The sequence below is a fragment of the Phaethon aethereus genome (assembly GCF_964289735.1).
Source record: "Phaethon aethereus genome assembly, chromosome: Z".
Taxonomy (NCBI): Eukaryota; Metazoa; Chordata; class Aves; order Phaethontiformes; family Phaethontidae; genus Phaethon; species Phaethon aethereus.
This window is the reverse complement of record NC_138577.1, coordinates 57694535-57712902: the sequence shown is the minus strand read 5'-3', so window position 1 is coordinate 57712902 and position 18368 is coordinate 57694535. Positions and strand designations below refer to the sequence as shown.

The window sequence follows — 18368 nt, the reverse complement described above, 5'->3', positions numbered from 1 at the left end:
GAAGTGTGCAGCGTGTTCCCTTCGGGATACTGTACCAGATGGGGAGCCCGTGGCTGCCAGGTGCTGCGGCTGACAGCAGTCTGGGAAGACCCCTGGCAGGGATGCATCTTTCCTGGGCCCCCAGCACCTGGGACAGTGAGGTCTGACGGGAGTGGCAGGCAGGGTCTGGGTTTTGGTGGTGACAAGTCAGCTATTTCTGCAGCAGGGTGTCAGATGGAGTCCAGCAGAGAGCTAAAGCACCTGTGTCTTCCCAGGTCCTAGCCATCCACCCCCTGTTAGGTGTCAGGGCAAGCGTTACGAGAAAAACTTTTTTGTTGGGTGTTAGAGGCATGGTTTGTTTCCCATTTGCAAGTGCTGCTCTGGCTGGGACCACACCCTGCCCCATGTGTGTGGGATCCCTGAGATCGGGGGCTCTGTGCAGGGCGGGAGGGGATGGTTGTGTTTTTGTGCACCTGCCTGCACAGGTGTCCTGAGGTGAAGCCAGGCAGCACCTCATTTCTCTGAGTGGTCTGTGCAAATTTGAGATCAAGTATCAGTTATTCTTGAGCCTGAAGATACTTGTATGTGAGTGTGTTTAGCTTGACAGAAATTGTTTTGAGTTCACTGATGTGACAGAGAGATGTCAGGTGTAGCCATTAACTTCCAGCAAGGGAGTGGGCTGCTTTCATGAGATTAGCCTAGCATCTCTGTCATGAAGTGACTGCGAGCCCGCAACTCCGGGGTGATCTCCAGCATGTCTCTGATGATATACTAACTTCACTTGTGCTGCATAGAAAACTCTTTTACTTTTGTAATAGCAGCTTGTTTGACAGTCCTGAATTAAGTGTTGACCAATTATCAAAGTAACTGTTTGTGAAGTTGCCAGTGATACATTTTCTGTAAAAGAATGAATTCCTACAATGTCAAAACATTAATTTCCAATTTCAGTTCATCTACAAATTGTGTAACTACCAGGTTGTCATGGTAGCAGTATTAATATACATATCTGTATATAGACAAAAAAACCATGCAACTCAGTAACGATCATTGGAATCAAAAAGGTTTAATATTTTTTCCCAGTCAAATATACTAATGCTTCCAAGGTGACAGAAGAGTGTACAGTTGTTAAACAAGTTGTAAATAAATGCTTATATAAAATGTAAATGCTTGGTTTTTCCTTTGTTTGGGTACTCGGTTATAAACTGAGGCTAATGCACAACTCGTTCAATTTGCTGCTTTGAGCCTGAAGTGCTGTTCCACTGTACAAGATGATGGGGCTGGACCGGCCTTCTGCAGCCAGTCGGGGATTGATGGGATCTTCAGTGAAGTGGGAATAACATGGGTAACACAAACCTTGCCTTTAAATGCACTTGGAATCAGTCACTACACAACAGCTGGGGAAAAAAAATGGACTTGTTAGAAGGTACAGCCACACCTGGGCTGCTTTGGGGTCTGCATGTCTATCTGACTCTTAGAAGTGGCTCCTGGTGCTGCATGAAGGAGGGTGAGCAGCAAGCGGGCAGCAGCTGGAGGGCAGCAGGAACCAGAAACCCCCTGACTTTTGCTGGAAAGCACCTGCTCTGGCTGCCCTGTCGCAGCCTTTCACAGGGCCCAGGCCAAGCGGCTGAAGAACTGCAGCCATTGCTTGCTGCTGGAGGCTGAGCTACTGTGGTGTCTGAAGCGGCAGTGGGGACAGAAACAATTGTCCTTCCACTTCGTGCTGCCGAGCAGCTTTGCCGTCCTGAGCAGGAGGTGGCAGCGGTGTCCAGTGGGAGGAAGTGACAGCAACAGCCTGTGGGGGAAGAGTGAGCCCACGGGTGTCCTGTGTGGTGCTGGCGGCGAGGAGGGTGGGTGCGGGCTCTGCCGCAGCCTCCCAGGGCTGCGCTGTGGAAGGAATAGGGGAGCAAACCCGGGTGGGCCCTGCCTGCAGCCCTGTGCCCACATCCCCCCTGGCAGCAGCGGCTCTTTGCTGGCTGGGGCAGGGAGGGGGGCAGGTGAGCCCCAGCCACAGCAGCCAGCTTGCTCCAGGGCCAGTGGCAGCACAGCATGGGGCTCAAGCTGCCAGAGCCTCCTCAGCTCCAGCAGACACTGGTTTGCTCTGGCCCTCTGCCCCCTCTCAGCCCCACCCCAGTGGCCCCTCTTCACCTTAGTCATTATTTCAGTGTCTCCTGCCTCTGACGCACCACCCCTCTGCTGTCCCACTGTTTCCCCCACTGCTCCCTCCTTTCACTTTACTTCTGCCCTGTGGGGCATAAGGAAGGGGGTAGACGGTGTAGGGAGGTGACCTTGGCCTTGCAGGAGTTGGTGTAGAGGACCCTGAGGGACAGGCTGGGACAAAGAATGCTGATGGGGGTCTCAGTGCACTGGTGGGGGGGTGGGAGAAGGTGGGGCTTACCTACTCCTCCACCATTGCTGGCCCCACAGGGTGGATGCAGTTGTCTTCCACTGGTACCTCACCTACACCTGCCCCAGCCACAGGGGCCCCACTTTTACCACTGTGTCCTATGTGTGTTGATCCTTGTCTTGTAGCAGACATTCTTGCAGGAACCAACAGCTGCTGCTGGGTTAAGAGGACACATGCTGGGAGCACAAGCTGGGGGGTCACCGATCCCCTTTACAGTTCTCCAGGGGCATTTTGGGGTGTTTTTTGCCCACAAGTAACTATGCTGCACACAGAATAGCCACACATGAATCCACTGTGAGAAGCAGGTTACAGCTGTAAGTCTCTTACCCTTTGAAGTAGTGATTCACCACCTGTGTTGAGAACATTTCTGCAACAATGCAGAGCATCATGTAGCTGCTGCGCTCCGCACTTGCAGGGGGCTGCACAAGAGCAGCTGTCAGGACAGCAGGAGCACCAAGCAAGGTAGCAACACTCTGCCCCTCAGCACAGGACACAGCACAGCAGAGGGAGCTTCCACTGGTGCTAGGCACACATACAGGGTTCTTTTTCCTTAGGAGCTAAAAGAATAAAATGGCCTCAAAACAGCAAGGCATCCCATTTATTTGGCAAAGCAGGCAGAACTCAAAGCGAAGGTCAGGTATGTCAGGGAAGAGGAAAGGAAGATTAAGTGATGTGCCTGTAAGAGTCTTCACATACAAAATGGACCCACTGCTTCCCTCTTTCAGGTCTTCCGAGAGGCACAGGAGCAGGAGTTCCTGACTCCTGGAATACATGGCAGGTAACAGAGTTGCCTTTACTCCATCCCCAGAGACAAGCACCTCAAAACTGCAAAACATGCACATGTACAAGTGCCCGGTTTCTGGGCCAAGTTACAATGTCCAGAAGCTACCTGGGAGCACAACTCCATGCCAAGAAGGAAGGTCTTACAAACCCTGCCCAAGATAAGGGCAGAGGAAGGGGAAAAAACCCCACACAACCTGAAACACAACCAACCCAGCCCCTGTACACCCCAGGGAAACCAAAGGCAGCAGTCATAACAACCCTAAGTAAAACTCAAGGCGGACAGAAGTTAAAAATGCATTTTCACCATTCACCACACACCTTGTGTCCTCCTTTGGCATTAGCCCAAAGAGTAAAAAAAAAAAATCCAATCTCATGCTACACACCAAGCACAGGGCAATTCCAACCACCTTTTCCACAGACAGTCTGGTGGGACTTGTTCCCCAACACCTTCAAACAAGTCTGCAGATCCCTTCAACTGCTATAAAAATAGTGGCAGCAAATATATGCCCTGTCATGTCACACACCCCACCCCCCCGCAAGGGCTCTTGGGCAGTCCTTGCTTGATGAAGACTGGAGTCTGACAGAGGTTTCACTGCACTCCAAGAATTTTGCATACAGCTCCCTTTTCTGAAAGGGGGGCGTTCATGTCATGTGTTGGGATGTAGTTTTGGGGTGGGTTTTTTTGGTTCCCTCACAAGGAAAAGGCAGCAACTGCCTACAGGATTCTCCTGCAGAGTTCCTGAAGATTATTTTTGTTGTAGCCCAGCACACCTTGGGAAAAAAAACCCCAAAACATAAGTGTTTTGGAAATACCCCCCAAAATACTATCCTGTTCCCTCTGTGAAGGAAAAACAGGAAGGAATTGGCAGACTACTAGAACACACACCTTCCTCTCAGCCATTTCATATTATTGCTAAACCAAAAAAAAGCCCCCAAACAAACAACTGAAGGTTTGTAACAGTTATTGTGGTGCTCAAGAACACCTTGAAATCCAAGTCAGCATATATATTCAGTCTCTAAACAAACATGGATAAATACTAGGTTGCCTCCTCTTTGAAGCCAGTGGAGCGGAGTTCAGAAGTCATGCAACCAATGCAAGCATCCTCTGGAGACCAACCTATACACCAATTCCAAATAAGCCTATTTTAAATTCATCTTGAATTCACCTACCTGTGAAGAGTTTAGGGTTACATACTTCTTCACCTGCCAAAGCATGTGGCTTTAAAGCACATTTATGTAAATCACCTGTGATTCCTGCATGAACTGATTTTGTGTACCACTGGAATTGAAGACAGCTGCAGAAATTTCTGGAACAAAACTGTCTGGATAATACATCAAAACCAAAGAAAAATAAACTGAACAACAGTCTTGAAAATGCTTTATTGAACCGTGTGTCTTATTGTAATGTGCAGAAGATGTGTTTGAAAAGACTACAGCTTGAAAATTTTTTGAAAATCCTCAACACTCAGTAAAAAAAGTCCCTACTGGGGGTAACTCTCAGGATAACCAGAGGCCTCATGTAAAGTTTCCCTTGAAACATGTTCTGTTGCAGAGACTAAAAGAAAACAAAGCTAGTACTGCTCTATGTGGAAATCAGGTTTTGAGGATTTAAAAAAAAAAAGGAATGGAACTTAAACTTCAGTCTATGGGGTTACTTCTTTTGCTGCTGTTACTTTGGATTAGCATACACGTCCCAGTTCTGCTGAGAACACCATCTGGTGTTCACGTCTGTAAATTTACTCTAAACACTAGCAGTGCTGCAGAGATGGAAGGATACAGAGAAAGAGAGAGGGGGTGAGGTGAGAAAGATCTGGAAAGATACCATTATGATACAAGCCTAGTTTAAATTTTCATCAGAAGCTGTGTGCACTTTTGTTTTTATAATCTAACTTTACATTCAAAAAACCCACCCAAAAAAAAAAGGGGGGGGACAGGATAGGGACCAAAACCAAACATACCCCTTCCATCCTTGTGTTGGGGCTATTATAAACTTCTAAGCACAAGAAAACTATACTCTTTTTCCAAACCAGTAGGGTTAACAGTATAGGCATGTAGGTGGCACGATTCAACTAAAAGGCTTTTGAACTTCTTTTTATAACAGCAAAAATAACAAAAAGAAACAATAAATAAAAGGTGCTAAAGTTAGCATTAAGAACTCAATTGTAATATATGCACAATCTGGGAATCCAAATCCTCAAGCTCTCCTGATACTGACAGGTCTCTGCAAACTATGAAGCCAATACATAAATAACTCAAAGTATGATTGAGACTTTGAAAGCTTTTTAAACTAAGACAACATGATCCAGGTTAACTTTTTTTAAACACAGTGAATATATGAATTGTCTACACCTGAATAAAACATATTTAACAATTAAAAAAATTTTAACAACCACAAAAAGGAAAAACTTTAAACAAAAGCAAACACCATTTGATTTTCGGGCGCACAAGAGCCCCTTGCAGTAGCTTCCAGCAGTGGCCTTACTGGTGTGTCTCCTACAGATGCCTAAAATGAAGTTGAGCTTCACACTGAGGTGATGGCTAACAGGGCAACATAACAGTCACATACAGCAAAATGCCACACCCTGGTCACGACAATATATCCCACTGCAGTTTCCATCCTGTGCAGGAACAGCACATAAAGATCTCATTCTGTCACATATTATTCAAAAGCTACTTTGCGGCCACGAGGTCAGCGCTAACCTTTTTGTCACGTAACCTTTGAATAATGGGAAGGCTTTAGGTTTTATAGTTTTACTCCTTGTATTTAAATTTTTAAATGACAAGGTCACTAAAACTCATGCACGCTGCAAAAAACATCATGCAGTAGTTAAGGTAAACCATCCAAGCAGTTTTTATTCATTAATATTCATAAATACACACAGCAGCTTCATTAGAGATTTTTCATTTTTTCCTCTTCAGTTTGAATGTGGAGTATTAGGAGAGCCTTTTGCATGTCAAGGTACAGGACACAGAGCTTTTTGCTCTGCACTGCAACCTACATTTACCTGCTAGAAGTAAAAATTAGTTAAGTGGAAATGATTATCATATATATCTTTTCTCTCTTTCTTTTGAATGTACACAATGTAACAAGAGTGACAGACCTGAAATTACAATCACCAAAACAAACCCAAGATAGTTGTTGTCCACTTTCATTGGCAAATACAGCACAGAGGACATTGTCTGCAAAGTGGGATGTCATCAAAGAGGAGGTGGAGGAGGCTCGTTTCCTTTATTACTCTCTTTTAAATTTAGGTTTTCTAAAGCAACATCTAGAGGCATAATATCTACACAGCCCATAGCACCAAAATCTGCAATCTCCCCCCGCTCATCCTCATCTGAGGAGGAACTTTCTTCCCGCATCAAAGTGGACAGTAGAAGCTCCTGAACAAACAGGCTGCAGTCTGCCCGTTCACTTTCCATTGACTGACGCTCTGCTTCCGACATCTTCGGATCATTCAACCTGTACAGCAGCAAGGGAAGAGAGGACAGGCAGTTGGTGAAAGCCCATTGCACAGACGACACTGCTGGTAGGTGCTGGAAGGCACTAGAAAGCCACTGCTTCAGGCTAGCCCTGCTTGCCCTTCCACAAGTACAGCTCTGGCAGCCTTCAACACCTCAGGATGACAGGCAGGCACTTAAGAAACCACGTTGTTGCTACAACAGCATTCAAAGTGGAGCCTAAAGCTAGAGAGAAATAAACTATTTGTGAGGTTTCCTGCTACTCAGGAGTGTTTTAGGGAGGGCTGTTGCAATTTCCTAGACACTCATTATGTGCCTTTTTTTTCCCTAGGTCAACTTCTAAGTTCACATATGCCACAAAAAACATTACTGCACATGTAAAGCCCAGGGATACCCAGAGCACAACCCAACATTCATTCCACCACTTCTCCGAGGTTATAGTCCATGCCCCGATAGGCAAAGGAAATGGCTTGCTCCAACTCTGAAAGTCACCACCTGTGACACTTGTAGGTACTTTGATTAAATTTTTCAAATAATGAGGTTTTGATTAAAAGATGTCACATGGTGTTTTATTCCACTTCGATAAAAATCAAACTGACTCAAATCCAGGTTTCTCAACACAGGGTCTGTTAAAATGCCCACACTCTTTCACAATACCAAACAAACAAGCGTATATATGTGGGGGGGCATGGCAGGGGGGATGTGGAGAACATTTTTATTTCAGGGCAACAGCCAACCTTCTAAGAGAACTGGAATGACATAGTGGATGACTCCTCTTTAAAATAACCCTGGGATCTAAGTTTAATTTCTAAACCACGTAAGTATTCTGCTTAATTAATGACATCCTTTATTTGCTTTGTTATCCAGTCTCTAAAATAATTAATATATAAACCCCCATTCAACCTTCAGCTTTTATTGAAGATTAATTTCCTATAAAACAACACTATTTTCTGACTCTCTCCCCTCTACATTACAGCTCAGGTCTATATACCTCTATCACTGGAAATGCACTTGTCTCCTTGGAAGTAGTAGGAGAAACAAGCACAATTTAATTAAGAAATACTCCTTTTGTTCCTCCTGGAGTTGAGATGCAGCAACTAATGTTTACCCATTGCTTAGCAGCAGAGAGTTTGGAAAAGATGTTACAAATGCAAACAAAAGCACAGTATGTTGGATACAGACTTGATGAAGGATCTGGCAGAAGTCCCCTGCCTGGAGTCGTAAGTAACTTACTCAGCCAAAACTCAAAACCAGCCTCCTTTTCAAGGTTTGCAGGAATCCATACTCAAGTCTAAACCTTTAAACACATTCTTAGGTATGTCAAAAAAAAGTACAGTGCACTTGTGAGATTGCCTCTCCCTTTTGCAAACACTAGACCACCACAGGATGTTTCTGCAGCCAGCTCCTAGAGTTGGCTTTCCAAAAGCAGAATAAATCCCTTCGGGCCAGCTATAAATTGCTGCTCTTCGATATTAAATTACCAGGTTTACTTCCATGCTAGAAATGTGGATGAAGCAAGTCTTATGCATTCTGTGACCACTACTGTGAATATATTCTGTACGATTAATTAGTCTGTTAACTCTGGGATATATTTGATTAGAGGCTCATTTACTAAGGCATGTGCCTAACTCTAAACACTCACTTCAGTTTCATTGAGCTCTATGTCTCTATCAGGACTAAGCCAAACAGAAATGGTAAAAGGTAAATGAAAGTAAATACACAGAACAAGTTACCTTGTAAGAAGAAACTGAGAATTCTGGATAGTCTGCTGACTGTTTTCTGTGTTAGATGTGTTGTTTGCTGTTGTAGATTGTGTCATAGTGGCGTTGACATTAATCGTGTTGGTGCGTCTAGTTGCATTGCGTGCAGTCTCCAGTTGTTGTCTTGCTGCCTGTGCATGTTGTCGTTCCAACTGCAGTTGCATCTGCAGCTGCTGTAACTGAGAAGCAGAAGGGCCAGAGGAGTTGAGCTGTCCTCCTGCAGAACGCCTCACGCCTGATAGCTGAGATAAAAGCTCTGCCAGAGAAAATAAAGTTTCTATGATGAGAAATCTTAAGTGAGCATTACACAACAGAATGAATACACGCTGAATTCCAGAGCATCAATTCCTTTTTTAAATCAATAAAATCAAAGAAATCATGCCACGCTGAAAAGCCCATGAAGCTCTTAGAAAATGTCATAGCACTGGACATCTCAAAGGGCAAGGAGGATTTGTTCCAAATAAGAAGTCAAAGTTTAATGCCTTCAAAATAACAGGAGGGCTAATCTACAGGGAATGCCTGGCAAATGATGTCCTCTGCAGCAATTCTCTGAAACTTCAAGTCAAAATAGCAACTGGCTAAGAAGCTATTTCACCTTGGTTTTGGTTGGTGATTTTATTTTCCTCAAAACCCTCAAAACACAGGCTTCAGCTTGCCAATATCCCAGAGGTAAGCTGTGCTGCAGCAAAGAGAGACATATTGTACCATTGCTTCAAAAATTTAATAACAAATATTTAGTTAAGGAAACATATTAAAGTATTGCCACACATCAAAACTGAAGTGGTCAGGCATCTTTGCTTTATGAATTTTTATTTCTTCCAGAAATACAGAGAAGGCCTGGCAATTAAAGATACCTCTGGTCCTTAAGTCTTCCAATGCAGAGGGATGGAACGCTTATAGCAAGTTACATCCACAAAGAATTTTTTTGAAACAAGTATTAGCAGCAAATTGCTGCTCAGTGCATTACTGCAGAATCCTTCTACACCCTCTGTAGTACGTACTTCTTATGTCACCTACTTGCTGCTATGGCTGACACAAGGGCAGAGGAAGTAAGGGATGATATTGCTCCTGTCCCTCATCTCTATATTACAGAACTACTACACAGGTCATGACAATTTTCCTTCCATTGCATTAACAAAACATAATCCTTCTAAATAAGGTTTTCTTTGAGGGATTAAAGCAAAATGCAGTTTTCCATGTCAGGAACTCAGAATGGTGAAGTCATTTTTACCAGCACTGATTGCAATACCAAGATTCAATAACTTTTAATTCCTTTGTTAATACTAGAAAATACCACAGGGAGAAAAACATTTTAAAAGGTAACAGATGCTATAAACTTCATTTATTTTAAACAGAAAAATTCTGATGGTCTTTCCTATTTATTACTCCAGTAAAAGGGAAGACACATCAAACTTCCAGACAAGATTTACATGTATTTATTCTCACTGAAAATTAAAGCATAAGTTAAAGCTTAGAGTATAGCAAAACAGTATTTTGAAAGCAGATGTGAGCTCAAGACCAAATCTCGGTATAAGAATGATAACTAGCTCAGCATGAAACTGAACTCTAAATGCAAAAACACAGCTTCCACCAAAAAAAGAAAAGGTTCAGAAGAATGCCATTTTATCCCACATTTAATGCCGCTAGCTGGGAAGGCTTTGCGAGGCTGAAAACAAACCTCAGCTGCCACTCCATGTTTAACTGAGCTGAGCTAGCTGCCCTGGTAAGAGAAAGACAAGGTCTTGCACTGGAGGCTTCACAGACATCCTTCCTCCTTGAACAAACTCTAGTCCTTTTCAGACCTTGCTTAACTTACATTCCTCTCTTGATGGGATACTTCTTCCCAGCTAATTTAACGATTTAAGTTGGGTCACAGCTGGCCAGCAGAGCACCACAGCCAGAAGGTGGCAAGCAAGGGGACCATGATTAAGGAAGGCAGTGGAGCCACAGGTTCCCTTTCAGGGGCAATGCCTCATTAAGCTGGCTGGCTACCTCCCTCTAAAGAGGTCACAACATGACAGTAGGAAACTCCAATTTAAGCATTATGCCTTCTTGGCACCTGAAGCAAAGGTGGATTATGGCAGAAGTTCTGAGGTTTCCCCGACACTTACAATGGCATGGTCAAAGACCACCACAAAAACGTTTAGATTTCCCCTTAGGGAAAGTTGTATTTGTTTTCAGAATTGTCTTCATTCACTATTTTTTCTTTCCTGTAAAAAAAGTTGTTTTCACATCAAAGCTAAACATACACCAAACAAGTTATTCCTGTGAATCCTAAAGACACATCATGATTATTCTCTGGTGTTGAGAAATGAGACAGTCCTCCTCCCCTCACAGTTTTTCTAAACTTGATCAAAATACTGCTGCAAATACTCACAACAGTACATTTATATAAGAATTTACAAGTACACCTAAAAAAACCCCAATCTGTGATATTAGCAAGTCAGGCACTCAAATAGCAGCCTGAATGCAAACTGAACATATTTTATATGTCCATTAATACTCAAATTCAGCTAAATTCATGTTCATTGAAACAGATAATCTCTTCCATAAACACCTTCATCCACATGGCAAATTAAAATGAGATGTACTAAACAAGGTGATGGAAGTTAGATACGATCACTTGTAAAATACACAGCACCAGCACTTAGATCAGGTTTGGGAATAAGCCTTACACTGTCTAGAATTAGAAGCACAAGCTACAGGCAGAGGTTTCAGCTTCAGCATCTCCATGCACAAGCCCTGTGACAACCCAGCCAAGCACACTGCTCACCTGCAAGCAGCCATGAATCACACCTGCACTGTGAAGTGTATCTATACATGCAGCTTCACAACACATGAAAGCAGGGCAACTATTATCATCTTGAATTTTACTTCCTCTGTGTAAGGACACTGGGGTAAAATTTGTGGTTACCAGTCTTACCAGCTATAGGATCCATGGCTTCTCTATTGCTTGGAGAATACGAACTCTGAGAAGATGAAAGCCCACCAGGGGAACTGGTAGTAAAGTGCATGTTTGATCTACGTGCACGGGGGCCTCCCAAGCCCCGGCCTGGGTGGAACATCCTACGTACATGCCGTACGCCACTGGATTCATCGTAGCCAAGAAGTTAAGAAAACAGAACTCTTTGACATTGAGTATTAAATGACAAGGACATTTGACAGGTGAAATATTCAGATGCACACTGTTCTTCACTGTTCTTCACTTCTGAAGCAAACCTAAGGTACACTGTAGCTATGGTGCAAGTCAGACTTACTGATCTGAACTCAAGATACCCAGTGCTGTGTACACCGAACTCCCTCTATTTCTCCAGCTTTTTATGATGACTAAGAAACATCAGGATTAATTTCTTAGGTTTTTTAGATCAACATTTTCATCAGTATTTTGAAAACTGACAAAAGCATGTTCAGCCAAGACAGGTGTTTTATTCTCCTTCCCCAATTCTTATGTTAAGTATTGAAAGTAATAAAGTTTATTGCCATTCCTATCAAAAGTACATAGTAATTACTGTATTCGACTTTTGTACTTCATGCTTTTATCTGAGAAATTTCATCACTTCAATCCTTAAGAAATTGTAGGTTTCTAGAGTATTCAGCACCTTCACCACACCCATTTGTTTCACCTTTCTTCTTCTAGCCAAAGAAATACCACTAATTCCAGTTATGACAATGATGCTTTTCATTTTCCCATTTTTCCCCACTTCTATCAGAGGTTTATATTTCAAGTCATACCTTTTATACATTTTCTCATATAAATGGAGACAGACAACAAATTGTTTAAAGATTATTTTTGTCAGAAAGTTGTTAACATTCATTCCTCCAAGACAGTCCAGACAAGGCTTCCTTTTATTTTAAGAATCACTAGTATAATTCACTAGTGCAAAATGAAATAACATAGGCTTGAATATTTTATTTTACTATTACTAGACTTTTAGCTTAGATCCTCCTATCTCCCATGTTCTTTATTTTTATAATAGTATGCTTACCAATTGTATGGCAGTATAGTAACAGTAATAGTTAGTAGTACAGTAACAGTAGTAGTAGTACAGTAGTGCGTAACTGCAGTGCCCAATGTACTTTTCATAAAACACAGTTATGGTGCAGAACCTCAGGATGTCATGGAGGTCAAGGACTTAAGACCAAAAGAAGTTACTAGACTTCTCATGGCAAGAAAGAACTCTGGCAATTACAAAAAGATTTTATAGAATGTTTGCCTCTTTCAAACCTATTAGCTCCAGTGTAAAACACTTAACATCTAAGGTGTAAGAGGGAAGTCTCCCCTGGCACAGAACACACTTCACCTAGCACAGAGTGCCTTGCACCTCTGAGTATGCTAAAATTTGATGCTGCTGAAGATGAGATACTGTATCAGATGGATTACTGCCCACCACCATGCAGTTTGGCAAGCTTTTCATAACTATACCTGCTAGAAAAGGCCAGTATCTGGGGATTTTTCAAGCACACATGGGACTGTGGGGTAACTTTCGAACTGCAGCTTTTGAAGTGTTTTGAGACAAACATGATTCTTTAAATACTAGCTAGTGTGCACCCAGGTCTTACCAGCTATGCTAAAGTACGAAAAACATTTGTAAACCTTAATTTGTGACAAACAGATAAACTGAATAGCCATGTGAGAACTATTTGCATGATGGATACTGAAAAGCTGTATTTAACAAATTTTCAAATACTTTCCTGCTAAAGTAAGAAACTGGGCTTTAAAGAGTTGTCCCCTGACTGCACAAATAAAGGACATACCTTGCAATGGCTGCAGAAGGTTTATAAACAGGAAACACATAGAGCCTTCTGGGAACACTTAAGAAAAAAAACACAGAAAACAAACCCAAAAATAAACCACACGTCTAATCAATACTTAGAAGATAAGGCCACTTGAGCAGAGGCACTCTAGCAGACACAACAAAAGTTTACCTCAAATTGTAACAGAAATCTTCACTCTACAAAAAGTGCAAGTGAATAGCCTTCTATCTCCTTTCTGTACATGAAGGTTCCTACAGAGTATGAAGAGCTGTCCTGTACAGTTTTAACTTTATATGAAGATGTTTAGAACAGCCATATAACATTATTGGAGAGCAGCTTTCTAACAGCTTTCTGACTTTGACAGTTATTCTTTCCTACACTGCCAGACCCTGGATGAAAAGGGGCATCTCCTCTTCTTTTTTTCATACTTCAGACCTGCCTGTTGCTAGACATGATACAGAGCCCAACATGAAATCGTCACTTCAGGATACACTTCTTACCAGGTTTTGGAGACTTGGCAACACTGATTGCTGAAGCAAGTGTACAAGCAGAAAATTCTACATGCATTGTCTTTTAATGCTAAATCATGGACAATTTGTTCCCAAAAACATATCCAAGAAAGATCCATTTTGGGATGACTGACATTGAAGCCTTATCTGTATTTGAAAACATTGATTTTTCTAGCTCAAACATTCCCAAATTAAGTTATCTGGTGGCATCTCTGATACTGCAGGGGGAAAAAAGCTGCAGAAGCATAATCTCTGATCAAACATCGATGTTCATTTCAGTAGGAAATTAATTTCACTCTAACTGGGAAAATTTAATTGCTCCGTAGGCTAGGAAGTTTAAGTCAATGTTAGAGGCCCACAGTTTGACCTTAGATACGTTGCTATATAGTCATTAGGCACATAAATTTCATTAGAAAAAGCATTATTAGGCAGGTGCTATGAAAAACTCACCATTGTTTGAAGTAGCAGAACTAAACTGATCAAGAAAAATTGCTCTGTTACTCACTACACCAGTTGCTTGATGAAGCAACATCTTAAGAGCTATCCAAAGGCCAGGAAAGATCCAATGGTCTGGAAGATGCTCTCCCTTCAATCAATCTCATCCCACCTCCACCTGAAAGACAGCATGGCATGACTCTACCTTGGGGGATAACTGACCACAGAGGACCTCCCTGGATGCCTGGGACCAAGCTCTCTCTCATGGCCAGAGCCACTGCGTTCAGCACCCTGCTCCTCCCAACTGCTGAGAGCCTGGCTTCTGTCCACAGGGAAAGGTTAAATAGAGATGCTTTTACCTAACTTTGTAGTGTTCTTTGCATTATTAGTTACTCCTTCACAGAGCCAATGAACACCCAAACTCCTTTACACTGATCCAATTATTGTGTAGTAATTAATGTGTGCATTTAGTCTGTCCTGACCCTAAACCATGGTAACGCTAACAAGCTTAAATGCAGTCAAGCACAATCATAACCGAAATGGAACCATCTCCTTAAATGCTATCTTCCTTCTGCTAGCATAATGAACTCCAGTTGCTAGGGCTTAGGTTTTGGGGTTTTTTTAGTCTAATTGCTAGGGCTTAGATTTTTTTTCCCTTTTTAAAAAAGTCTTTAAACAAAAGAGCAACTAGCAAAGTAATAATTAATCTTCTTGTCTGTTTAAACGAGACACAAAGGAGTACTTCAGACACTACTTACTGTAGGTAGACTACATAGCCTGCATGTCTTTAAATAGAAAGCCCAAACCAAAATACATTTCATCAGTTAATCAGGGGAGTGTTTAACAGAAAAATGCTACTAGAACAAGGATAAAAAACCCCAATAGTTCTAGCTCTTCAGCCTTAAAGCATCGATAAATCAGCGTAACTTGCTGCTAAGGTAATTGAAAGACAAACATCCTATTTCCCGGGAAATCTGAAAGTTTTCCAAGTTATATTACACGATGTCAGTAACATTGCAAAACTGTTGTTAAAACATGGTTTTAGAAGTAGTTAAGAAAGTTTAAAATCATTAGTCAAAACCAGTCAAGCTTGAATCATCTTCAGATCATCATCTTCATGTCACAAATTTTTACAGCACACTACTAAATCTAGATACATAAAGCAGCATCAAGACTAATGATCAGACAGGATAAACCACAGTGCAAGTAGAAAAACCTCGTGGTGTCAAAGGTCTTTCAATGTTTTTGCTGCTAAAATAAAAAGCACTGTCAAGTATACCTCCAGTCTCTTCACAATCTGGTATTTATACTTTCTTAAACTAGCAAGTGAAGATTTTTATTTTTGGCATACAGATCTTTAGGAACTTAAGTTCTAGGAAAACCAGAGGTATGACTTTGACTATAAAAAAACCCAACAAAAACAAGTCATCGTGGCTACTAGATGAAACAGTCTAGCCTCTTTGCCTCAACTTGGAAAGGATATTAAATCTCTAGGAGCTCTGTGTTCCAGTGTAAGATGAGCTGCAAAGTCATCTGTGACATGATTCGGATCCCCTCCAGGTAATGCTGCACATATTGGACAAATCTGAAATGACAAAGTGAGAAAAAACCCAACTTCATATGCTTTACACAAAACAGAACTCGTGTCATTGAGTCAATCATTAAGACATTGATTCTTATGCTTTAAAATCACATTGTAGGTATTCACAAACACCTGAATAGCAACATATTCACAAAACCCAGATATATCCAAATGCAAACATTAATTTAGACATCTTTTACTTTATGATTTTCAGAATGTTATGAAAACCAGAGCCAGAACTTTCAAATCTATTTGCAATGTCTTGAAAATTAGTCTTTGTATGACAATTCTTCCAGATAGTAGAGTCTAATTACACAGGATTACTATTTAACTGCTTGACATTCATCCCAGCAGAGGAATCAGAATGAAACCACACGTAAGTGCTTGTTGGAGTATCATACTGAGACCACCCATCCAGACAGTACATTAACTAGAGGTTTGTCAGAGAAGGGCTGATCACCATATCCCCGCACAACAGTATTTTGGGAGAAGGCACTGATGTCTTCAGTTTTGTTGTTTGTTTTTTTTTTTTAAACCAAAACACATTAACTAAGTAGACAAACAGTGCCATTACAATTGTCATAATCATGACTTGTTGTTTTGAGTGATTTCACAAACAGCTTGAAAAGCATCTTCCATTTTTCTTTACAGTAGTTTTGCAGACTTATTTTAGATGGCAGGAAAAAAAAAATCTGTTCCACAAAATTCTTCCCACAAATGTTAAGTGCTCAAATTAACAGCACTTTGACAGTTAAGTGCAACTGCTGTCTATGAATTTATTTCTCTGTTCCTCACAGTCAAATAGTCTTGCCTTTATGCAGCAACTCTGGTTGCAACATAAAGCTCTGGTTTCCAGTGCTCTTCATGCATATACTGAAGTTGTTGACAGTAGATCTCAAAAGACCGTGGACATTAACAACACCCGGATAATAGCACACACATCTGTCTTACTCTTATGGAGGTGAGGACAAAGTATTGAAATAAGTTTACTCTAAAATCCTGGCTGCTTCTGACAGCAGCTGCTACATCTTCAATGCTACTTCAATTTCAGTAGTCAGCTCAGGCATTTTAGAAGCTTTCTGCTATAACCCCTTCCCCTTTATTTTCAGTGTTCAACATTTCTCACAGAATGCCTCTTCCCGCATTTTTCACGACTACAGAAGCCACACAAACAGACACACTACAAAGCAAAGACATCTTATTACAGCATAATATAATAAATACTCAGCTATGCCAATATATCACACAGCTACCCTGCAGGGACATAAGAATGGATGTATATTGGACAGACAGTTCTAAAGTCCATAAACTTATAAATAAGCTGCTTAATCTTCAAGAATGTGTTTCATACCAACAGGACACAACACTTTCAGAGCAATTTTTTTTTCATTCAAGCTACTCTGAGGAAGCAGAACCCCAACAAGAGAAGAAAAACACACTTCTGAAAGCAACAAAGCAAAGCAAAAGAAAGTTCTTTTGCTAACATGACAGTGATGTTAGGAACTGCACATATTTGGCTGAAAAGAGACACGGTCCTCAGAAATAACATCAGGTAAGAAAAAGTTATAAGGAACAATGAGAAGGAGGGAATCTAAGTATCCTAACCCTAATTCTAAACATGAACTAAACCTCAAGAACACTCTGACTGAGAAAGTTACTGAAGCATTGTTACACACAAACAAAAATTTAGTTAAGCATAAGCTCTCGCAAAACCACAACAAAGACTGCAGCATCACTGATTGAGTGTGACACAGCTGAAAATTATTGTTAATAGAACAGGTATGAACAAGTGTTGCAGATGAAAGGAAAACATTGTCTGCAGTTTCTCCTGAAGTTATGATGATTTGTATTTAAAAATGATTGTGTTACCCTGAGCGATGTCTGAAAGATGAATGTAAACTCTTAAGGCAATTACGCTCACAGAATACCTGCCAGTTTCCAGAATTGTGCTTATATTTACATACAAGGTAAACACTTCCAGTGACAGTATTTGTGTAACCTCAACAAGAGACACTGTAATCTTCAAGAACGAAACAGGAACCATTCAGACTGTCTCAGATTGTCTATTTCATTACTGCAAGAAAAGCCTTCCTCAATTTTATCAATGTATCAACAACCTAGTCCTTACAGTTCATGTACAAGGAGCTACTTACTGCCCTGCTAAACATGAGAAAGTTGCTGCAGGGCAATGCAATAGTAGAAAATGTGTCTGTTCTGAAATGAGATTCAAAGATGACATTTGATGAAGTTTCCTAAAATTTTTGTATTTTCAACTCTAGCAGACTTCTAGTTGAATGCTGCATTTTATTTTGAACAGTTGACTGACCCGAAACCCAACATCAACAATAACAATCATCATACTGACAGCCAGATTCCTCTGCAATTGCCTTGTAATACTTACCAGTATCCTTGGATATTTACTGGTGAAGAAATACTGGTAATTACTTAAGTTTTAGTACTCACTAAAACCATAAGATTTATTCTTTTTAGTGTGTAACCTTAGAGACTTACTCAATCACAAAACTTACGACTACTCCCATAGGCACCAGTATCGTTTTCAATTCAAATACCCAAAATTAAAACAATCACCTTCATGGAAATATCATCAAACTCTCCTCCCGGAGTTCCTCTCCAGGACCTCAACACACTGGGGTGCCTCTCCAGAGTGCTGGTATTCTAATTCACACAGCATGGGGAGTAAC

At 41.3% G+C, this 18368-nt stretch overlaps 1 protein-coding gene across 1 annotated transcript in view; it reads right to left on the bottom strand.

Moving 5' to 3' along the window:
• Positions 1–6364: 6364 nt before the first annotated feature.
• Positions 6365–18368, bottom strand: part of LOC309415710 (E3 ubiquitin-protein ligase KCMF1) — a gene marked incomplete at both ends in the record, with an annotated part of 58613 nt that continues 46609 nt past the window's right edge. The window contains 4 exons of the mRNA XM_082013313.1: positions 6365–6626; positions 8359–8641; positions 11309–11486; positions 15568–15669. Coding sequence (XP_081869439.1) covers positions 6365–6626; positions 8359–8641; positions 11309–11486; positions 15568–15669 — 825 coding nt within the window. The remainder of the gene's footprint in view (positions 6627–8358; positions 8642–11308; positions 11487–15567; positions 15670–18368) is intronic.